Here is a 10,127-nt window from a genome sequence, read left to right as displayed (position 1 = left end):
TCCAGCAGGAAGTGAGCTACCCTGGAACCTTCGAGCTCCAGTTCTACCACCAGTTCCACCAGGATAGTGATAGATGACAGAAGCTGAACATAACCCTTCAAGGGCAGCTGGGCATTAAAATAAAAGTTCAATTGATAAAGTTAGTAGCCCATCCTTAGCAAAAATTGCAGTGACTAAGAATGATTTGAACGGCTTGATGATGTGGAAATGCCAATTTTTCCACAAAACAGAGATCAAACCTACAGATCCCTGGTTTTGTTACAAACAGGAACATGGTCCCTACTGTGTGTTGCAGGCCCGTGTCAAAGCTGGCAGCGCAGAAAACTCTCGCGATGCTCAACGTTTCTCTGAGGGGCTGAGCACATGTGAGACAGGCTGTTCATTCATTCATTTAACCAACAGTTTAGTTCACACTGTGTGGCAGGCTCTGTGCCAGATGCTGACACTGCAGACAGATGTAGCAGTGCCCTGGATCGAAAATATTTTTTAAGTCATACCACCGGAAGAAGGACCAGAATACCTATATCCCCATCACTCACCCTGAATATGCATCTATCCCATTTCGAGCAAACACCTAGCAGGTCTGTCTCCTTCTCAAAGGCAGCCACACTGAGTTGCGGCAACTTTTCATTCTTCTATCACTGGCAGTTAAATCCTGAGAAGCTTGGGCTATGCTACTCGCCTCACAAGTCGTGCTGCAGTGTTCATCTTTACCCAGTAGCTCAGTGGTTCTCAAACTTCTTGGTCTTAGGACGCCTTCACGCTGAAAAATCACTGAGGACCACAATAAAGAGCGCTTTTGTTGTGCAGGTTTTACACCTACAGATATTTACCATACTCGAAAATAGAACTAGAAGAGGATTTAAATATTTATGTGTTCCTTCCTTTTAAAACAATAATAAGCCCATAACATGTTAACTTTTTTTTAATATCTTTATTGGAGTATAATTGCTTCACAATGTCCTGTTTCTGCTGACTAACAAAGTGAATCGGCTATATGCATACGTATATCCCCATATCCCCTCCCTCTTGCATCTCCCTCCCTCCCACCCTCCCTATCCCACCCCTCTAGGTGGTCACAAAGCACCGAGCTGATCTCCCTGTGCTATGCGGCTGCTTCCCACTAGCTGTCTATTTTACATTTGGTAGTGTATATATGTCAATGCTACTCTCTCACTTCGCCCCAGCTTACCCTTCCCCCTCTACGTGTCCTCAAGTCTCTCTACGTCTGCGTCTTTATCCTGTCCTGCCCCTAGGTTCATAAGAACCTTTTTTTTTTTTTTAAGATTCCATATATATATTAACATATGGTATTTCTTTTTCTTTCTTTTTTTTTAAAATTTATTTATTTTTAAACGTTTTATTTTATTTTTAAATTTATTTATTTATTTTGGGCTGTGTTGGGTCTTCCTTTCTGTGCGAGGGCTTTCTCTAGCTGTGGCAAGCGGGGGCCACTCTTCATCACGGTGCGCGGGCCTCGTACTATTGGGGCCTCTCTTGTTGCGGAGCATAGGCTCCAGACGTGCAGGCTCAGTAGTTGTGGCTCACGGGCCCAGCCGCTCCGCGGCACGTGGGATCCTCCCAGACCAGGGCTCGAACCCGTGTCCCCTGCATTAGCAGGCAGATTCCCAACCGCTGCGCCACCAGGGAAGCCCTCTTTTTCTCTTTCCGACTTACTTCACTGTCTATGACAGACTCTAGGTTCCTCCACCTAACTACAAATAACTCAATTTCATTTCTTTTTATGGTTGACTAATATTCCATTGTATATATGTGCCACACCTTCTTTATCCATTCATCCGTCAATGGAGAGTTAGGTTGCTTCCATGTCCTGGTTATTGTAAACAGTGCTGTAACGAACACTGTGGTACATGACTCTTTTTGAATTATGGTTTTCTCAGGGTATATGCCCAGTAGTGGGATTGCTGAGTCATATGGTAGTTCTATTTTTAGTTCTTTAAGGAACCTCCATACTGTTCTCCACACTGGCTGCATCAATTTACATTCCCACCAACAGTGCAAGATGGTTCCCTTTTCCATACCCTCTCCAGCATTTATTGTTTGTAGATTATTTGATGATGGCCATTATGACCAGTGTGAGGTGATACCTCATTGTAGTTTTGATTCCTATTTCTCTAATGATTAGTGATGTTGAGCATGCTTTCATGTGTTTGCTGGCAATCTGTATATCTGCTTTGGAGAAATGTCTATTTAGGTCTTCTGCCCATTTTTGGATGGGGTTGTTTGTTTTTTTGATATTGAGCTGCATGAGTTGCTTGTATATTCTGGAGAGTAATCCTTTGTCAGTTACTTCATTTGTTAATATTTTCTCCCATTCTGAGGATTGTCTTTTCATCTTCTTTATGGTTCCCTTTGCTGTGCAAAAGCTTTTAAGTTTCATTAGGTCCCATTTGTTTACTTTTGTTTTTATTTCCATTTCTCTAGGAGGCGGGTCTAAAAGGATCTTGCTGTGATTTTTGTCATAAAGTGTCCTGCCTATGTTTTCCTCTAAGAATTTCATAGTATCTGGCCTTACATTTAGGTCTTTAATCCAATTTGAGTTTATTTTTGTGTATGGTGTTAGGGAGTGTTCTAATTTCATTCTTTTACATGTAGCTGTCCAGTTTGCCCAGCACCACTTACTGAAGAGGCTGTATTTTCTCCACTGTATATTCTTGCCTCCTTTATCAAAGATAAGGTGACCATATGTGCGTGGGTTTATCTCTGGGCTTTCTATTCTGTTCCATTGATCTATATTTTCTGTTTTTGTGCCAGTACCATACTGTCTTGATTAATGTAGCTTTGTAGTATAGTCTGAGGTCTGGGAGCCTGATTCCTCCAGCTCCATTTTTCTTTCTCAAGATTGCTTTGGCTATTCAGGGTCTTCTGTGTTTCCATACAAATTGTGCAATTTTCTGTTCTAGTTCTGTGACAAATGCCATCGGTAGTTTGATAGGGATTGCAGTGAATCTGTAGACTGCTTTGGGATGTATAGTCATTTTCACAATGTTGATTCTTCCAATCCAAGAACATGGTATATCTCTTCATCTGTTTGTATCATCTTTAATTTCTTTCTTCAGTGTCTTATAGTTTTCTGCATGCAGGTCTTTTGTCTCCTCAGGTAGGTTTATTCCTAGGTATTTTATTCTTCTTGTTGCAGTGGTAAATGGGAGTGTTTCCTTAACTTCTCTTTCAGATTATTCATCATTAGTGTATAGGAATGCAAGCGATTTCTGTGCATTAATTTTGCATCCTGCTACTCTACCAAATTCATTCATTAGCTCTAGTAGTTTTCTGGTGGCATCTTTAGGATTCTCTATGTATAGTATCATGTCATCTGCAAACAGTGACAGTTTTACTTCTTCTTTTCCGATTTGGATTCCTTTTCTTTCTTTTTCTTCTCTGACTGCTGTGGCTAAAACTTCCAAAACTATGTTGAATAACAGTGGTGAGAGTGGGTAACCTTGCCTTGTTCCTGATCTTAGAGGAAATGGTTTCAGTTTTTCACCATTGACAACAATATTGGCTGTGGGTTTGTCATATATGCCCTCTATTATGTTGAGGTAGGTTCCCTCTATGCCTACTTTCTGGAGAGCTTTTATAATAAATGGGTGTTGAATTCTGTCAAAAGCTTTTTCTGCATCTACTGAGATGATCATGTGGTTTTTATCCTTCAGTATGTTAATATGGTGTATCACATTGATTGATTTGCATGTGTTGAAGAATCCTTGCATTCCTGGGATAAACCCCACTTGATCATGGTGTATGATCCTTTTAATGTGTCGTTGGATTCTCTTTGCTGGTATTTTGTCGAGGAGTTTTGCATCTATGTTCATCAGAGATATTGGCCTGTAGTTTTTTGTTTTTTGGTTTTTTTTTTAAGATGTTGGGGGTAGGAGTTTATTAATTAATTTATTTATCTTTGCTGTGTTGGGTCTTCGTTTCTGCGCGAGGGCCTTCTCCAGTTGCAGCAAGCGGGGGCCACTCTTCATCGCGGCGCGCGGGCCTCTCACTATCACGGCCTCTGTGGTTGCGGAGCACAGGCTCCAGACGCGCAGGCTCAGTAGCTGTGGCTCACGGGCCTAGTTGCTCCGCGGCATGTGGGATCTTCCCAGACCAGGGCTCGAACCCGTGTCCCCTGCATTAGCAGGCAGACTCTCAACCACTGCACCACCAGGGAAGCCCTAGTTTGTTTTTTTTGTGTGTGACACCTCTGTCTGGTTTTGGTACCAGGGTGATGGTGGCCTCGTAGAATGAGTTTGGAATGAGTTTGTTCCTCCCTCGGCTATACTTTGTAAGAGTTTGAGAAGGATAGGTGTTAGCTCTTCCCTAAATGTTTGATAGAATTAGCCTGTGAAGCCATCTGGTCCTGAGCTTTTGTTTGTTGGAAGATTTTTTAATCACAGTTTCAATTTCAGTGTTTGTGATTGGTCTGTTTATATTTTCTGTTTCTTCTTGGTTCAGTCTCAGAAGGTTGTGCTTTTCTAAGAATGTGTCCATTTCTTCCAGGTTGTCCATTTATTGGCGTATAGCTGCTTTTAGTAATCTCTCACGATCCTTTGTATTTCTGCAGTGTCAGTTGTTACTTCTCCTCTTTCATTTCTATTTCTGTTGATTTGAGTCTTCTACCTTTTCTCCTTGATGAGTCTGGCTAATGGTTTATCAATTTTGTTTATCTACTCTAAGAACCAGCTTTTAGTTTTATTGATCTGTGCAACTGTTTCCTTCACTTCTTTTTCATTTATTTCTAATCTGATCTTTATGATTTCTTTCCTTCTGCTAACTTTGGTTTTTTGTTCTTCTTTCTCTAATTCTATAGGTGTAAGGTTAGTTTGTTTGAGATGTTTCTTGTTTCCTGAGGTAGGACTGTATTGCTATAAACTTCCCTCTTAGAACTGCTTTTGCTGCATCCCATAGGTTTTGGGTCGTTGTGTTTTCATTGTCATTTGTTTCTAGGTACTTTTTGCTTTCCTCTTTGATTTCTTCAGTGATCTCTTGGTTATTTAGTAGCATATTATTTAGCCTCCATGTGTTTGTATTTTTTACCGTTTTTTTCCTGTAACTGATATCTAGTCTCATAGCATTGTGGCTGGAAAAGATACTTGATACGATATCAATTTTCTTAAGTTTACCAAGGCTTGATTTATGACCCAAGATATGGTCTATCCTGGAGAATGTTCCATGAGCACTTGAGAAGAAAGTGTATTTTGCTGTTTTTGGATGGAATGTCCTATAAATATCAATTAAGTCCATCTGGTTTAATGTGTCATTTAAAGCTTGTGTTTCCTTATTTATTTTCATGTGAATGACCTGTCCATTGGTGAAAGTGGGGTGTTAAAGTCCCCTCCTATGATTGTGTTACTGTTGATTTCCCCTTTTATGGCTGTTAGCATTTGCCTTATGTACTGAGGTGCTCCTATGTTGGGTGAATAAATATTTACAATTGTTATATCTTCTTCTTGGATTGATCCCGTGATCATTATGCAGTGTCCCTCTTTGTCTCCTGTAATAGTCTTTCTTTTAAAGTCTATTTTGTCTGATATGAGAACTGATACTCCAGCTTTCTTTTGATTTCCATTTGCACAGAGTATCTCTTTCTATCCCCTCACTTTCAGTCTGTATGTGTCCCTAGGTCTGAAGTGGGTCTCTTGTAGACAGCATATGTACGGGTCTTGTTTCTGCATCCATTCAGCCAGTCTATGTCTTTTGGTTGGAGCATTTAATCCATTTACATTTAAGGTAATTATCTATATGTATGTTCCTATTACCATTTTCTTAATTGTTTTGGGTTTGTTTTTGTAGGTCTTTTCCTTCTCTTGTGTTTCCTGCCTAGAGAAGTTCCTTTAGCATTTGCTGTTAAAGCTGGTTTGGTGTTGCTGAGTTCTCTTAGCTTTTGCTTATCTGTAAAGGTTTTAATTTCTCTGTCGTATATGAATGAGATCCTTGCTGGGCAGAGTAATCTTGGTTGTAGGTTTTTCCCTTTCATTACTTTAAATATGTCCTGCCACTCCCTTTTGGCTTGCAGAGTTTCTGCTGAAAAATCAGCTGTTAATGTTATGGGGATTCCCTTGTATGTTATTTGTTGCTTTTCCCTTGCTGCTTTTAATATGTTTTCTTTGTATTTAATTTTTGATAGTTTGATTAATACGTGTCTTGGCATGTTTCTCTTTGGGTTTATCCTGTATGGTACTCTCTGTGCTTCCTGGACTTGAATCACTATTTGCTTGCCCATGTTAGGGAAGTTTTCAATTATAATCTCTTCAAATATTTTCTCAGACCCTTTCTTTTTCTTTTCTTCTTCTGGGACCCCTATGATTCGAATGTTGGTGCATTTAATATTGTCCCAGAGGTCTCTGAGACTGTCCTCAATTCTTTTCATTCTTTTTTCTTTTTTCTGCTCCCTGGCAGTTATTTCCACCATTTTATCTTCCAGCTCACTTATCCGTTCTTCTGCCTCAGTTATTCTGCTATTGATTCCTTGTAGAGTATTTTTAATTTCAGTAATTGTGTTGTTCATCACTGTTTGTTTGCTCTTTAGTTCTTCTAGATTCTTGTTATTTGTTTCTTGTATTTTCTCCATTCTGCTCCAAGATTTTGGATCATTTTACTATCATTACTCTGAATTCTTTTTCAGGTAGCTTGCCTATTTCATCTTCATTTATTTGGTCTTGTAGGTTTTTACCTTGCTCCTTGGTCTGTAACATATTTTTTTGTCGTTTCTTTTTTTTTTTTTTTGATGGGTGGTGCTGTATTCCTGTCTTACTGGTTGTTTGGCCTGAGACATCCAGCACTGGAGTTTGCAGGCAGTTGGACAGGGCCGGGTCCTGGTGCTGAGGTGAGGACCTCCAGGAGGCCTCACTCCAACTGATATTTCCTGGGGTCTGAGGTTCTCTGTTAGTCCAGTGGTTTGGACTCGGAGCTCCCACCACATGAGCTCGGGCCCAACCTCTGGCCTGGGAGCCAAGATCCTGCAATTTTCGTGGCGCAATTAAAAAAATGAAAAAACAGAAAGAAAGAAAAGAAGGAGCAGTAAAATATCAAAGAATAAAAAACAAAATAAAATTAGAAAGATAAAAAACATATTAGGAAAAATAAAACTATAATTGAAACAACTGCAACAAGGTAAAATGAAACCACACAGAAAAAAGAAGAAAAAAAAGAGGGCGGGGGGAACAAGCCAAAAGGAGAGAAAAATAACAAAGTATAAAGAATAAAATAAAATTAGAAAAACAAAATATTTGGAAAAATAAAAATATAAAAGAATCAACAACAATGAATCAACAAGGTAAAACAGAGCCCCAATCTAAAAGAGGAAAAAAAAATAACTCTTGGCTCTGGGGGTGACGTTTAGGTGGGGGTGGAACTTAGGCAGGGGCGGGGTTTAGGGTGGGGCGGGACCTAGGCGGGTCGGGGGTTGACTCTCAAGCGTGGGGCAGGGCCTCTGCTTAGGACCTGCCAGAAGGGGAGTGGCAGCACGTGGAAAGGAGGGTCTCTGGAGCGTGGGATTCCAGGAGTTTGGAGGTGGGGCCCTGAGTGAGGGTGTGTGGGTGGGGATTAGGCCCAGCACAGTCGGAAGGGGTCTCCGAGTGTAGAGGTGAGGCCCTGGGTGGAGGTGTAGGGGCGGGGCTTGGGCTCTGCGTCGCAGGAGGGAGGCTCCGAGGGCAGAGGATTAGGCCTGGGAGCCCAACAGGCTTCCGGATGCCTAGGTGGACAGGGAAAGCACTGGCCACGTTCCTTTCCGTTCCTTCGTGACCCTCCCCCACCCACCACCCCCAGGGTCTCCCCCATCCCCGCTGGACCCCTAACCGTAGGTGGGTCCCGCTGGGTGCAGGAACTCCTCCCCTTCCCCAGCCACCCCTCAGCAGTGCCGGTCCCAGAAGTCCGGCCTTGACTTTTGCTCCCTCTTCCCTCCCTCAGGACCCATGTGGCTGGAGGGGGCCTCGGTGGGCAGAGGATCAGGCCCCGGATCTCAGCAGGTCCCCGGGGGCCCAAGTGGGCAGGGGAAACCTGGCCGTGCTCCCTTTTTGGTCCTCTGCCCTCCCAATGGTTCCCCAATTTCCCACTTCGGGCGTGGGATCCCCTCCCCTCCCCCAGCCGCCCCTCAGGGGCTCCAGTCCCGTCCCGCCTCCACTCCTCCTCCTCCTCCACTCCCCCCGCGCCCCACGTCCTCCCCAGTCGCTGGAGGTTCCTCCCATCCCCTTAGGAGTCCGTGGTCCCCCACCGGTGCCTGGTAGGTGCCCAAGTTGTGAGGAGACGCAAATTCCGCGTCCTCCAAGTACGCCATCTTGACCATGTTAAATTTTTTAAGGGGTGTTTTTTTGTTTTTGTTTTTCTGGCTGCGTTGGGTTTTCGTTGCTGTGCGCAGGCTTTTCTCTAGTTGTGGCGAGCGGGGGCTACTCTTCATTGTGGTGCACAGGTTTCTCACTGCTGTGGCTTCTCTTGTTGCAGAGCACAGGCTCTAGGCACAAGGGCTTCAGCAGTTGTGGCACGTGGGCTCAGTAGTTGTGGCTCACGGGCCCTAGAGCACAGGTTCATTAGTTGTGGTGCACGGGCTTAGTTGCTCCGTGGCATGTGGGATCTTCCCGGACCAGGGCTCGAACCCGTGTTCCCTGCACTGGCAGGTGTATTCTCAATCACTGCACCACCAGGGAAGTCCCGACCATGTTAAATTTTTATGAACAACAACTACGTTTCAAAACAAAAACAATATGCTGGAAGAGGGGCATTGTTTGCATTTTTACAATTTTACATGAAATTTCTTTCATGTCTGGCTCGAGACAAGTGTGCTGGATTCTCACACCTGCTTCTGCCCTCAATCTGCTGTGATGTCACACGTCCTGGAGCCCCCCGGAAACCCCACTGTGCGTTTCTGAGGGACCAAGAGTGAAATAAGCTGGCAGCACCCGGCACCACCCACTCCACCCAGCCTTCGCAGGAACCCGACCTGCCCATTATCCCTGGGTGGGTCAGGTGCCCCATGGCATTCTTCCCAGATAAGCACCTAACCTTCAGCTCTACTCCACCAGTCCACAGCAAGTCATTATAGACCTCTCCTTCAAGAAAACGAAGTAAAACTCCTATTCGCCTTTCCCCTCCTACTTAATCCTTTATCTGTTTCTTGTTTCTTTTCCATCTATTCCTTCTCGTTCTCACTTTTATCTCCCTATCGTCTTTAAGAAGCCAAATTATGAAATTTAAGTCCATTTTAAGAATTTATATTTTGTGTGCCCTATAGGACGCTGTTGATCTTCCACTGAAGAACCTGGTTACTTCATTCTGACTTGTATTTATCACAGTGGCTGATGGGCCCTCTGACTGAGCTGTCAACCTCTTCCAGGAAAGGACCCTGTTTCAGCCCTCACTCACGCCACATTTACTTAACAAGCCCTCACAGAACACCTACAATATACTAGATGATGGACACACACAGACCACGCCTCCCACTCCCACCTCCAGGACATGGCCCCTGAAGGAGAAAAACACGCAAACAGGCAGTCCCAGCACATTGGGTAAACTCCATGCAGGCGGGATTCTGTACAAGGCCCGCAGGCACCCACTGTATGGAGGGGTCAGAAGAGGCTGTCCTTTGAAGGTTTTCTTTAAGTTTTTTAAATTGAGATATAATTCACATATCGCAAAACTCACCCACTTAGTGTACGATTCGGGAGCTTTTGTATATTGACAGCTGTGCAACACTTAACACTATCTAATTCCAGAACCTTTTCATCACCCCAAAGGAACCCCATGCCCATCAGCAGTCCCTCCCCATTCCCCCCTCTGCCCAGCCCCAGGCAACCAGTAATCTGCTCTTTGCCTCTAGATTTGCCTATTCTGGACATTTCAGATAATCAGAATCATATAATATGTGGCCTTTTGTGTCTGATTCCTTTTACTTGACATGATGTTATCAGGGTTCGTCCATGTTGTAGTGGTATCAGTATCTCATTTGTTTTTAATGTCTGAATAATGTTCCACTATATGGAGAAACACTTTGTTCATCCATTCATCATCTGACCTATGGATGAGGTTTTGAAGAATGAGTGTAAGAGGTGACTATCATGGGGAATGGCATTCTAAGCAGAGGGTAAGATGTGCTTTCAATAAAAAAAAAAAAAAAAAAAAAAAAA

General features: G+C 43.3%; 1 protein-coding gene across 1 annotated transcript in view; it reads right to left on the bottom strand.

Moving 5' to 3' along the window:
- The window catches only part of TRAPPC9 (trafficking protein particle complex subunit 9), a 521,576-nt gene that overhangs the window by 501,521 nt on the left and 9,928 nt on the right, over positions 1 to 10,127 (bottom strand). The window contains exon 3 of the mRNA XM_007464593.1: positions 14 to 107. Coding sequence (XP_007464655.1) covers positions 14 to 107 — 94 coding nt within the window. The remainder of the gene's footprint in view (positions 1 to 13; positions 108 to 10,127) is intronic.

The sequence above is a fragment of the Lipotes vexillifer genome, unplaced genomic scaffold (assembly GCF_000442215.2).
Source record: "Lipotes vexillifer unplaced genomic scaffold, Lipotes_vexillifer_v1.1 scaffold394, whole genome shotgun sequence".
Taxonomy (NCBI): domain Eukaryota; kingdom Metazoa; phylum Chordata; class Mammalia; order Artiodactyla; family Lipotidae; genus Lipotes; species Lipotes vexillifer.
This window is presented reverse-complemented; position numbering and strand designations above follow the sequence as displayed.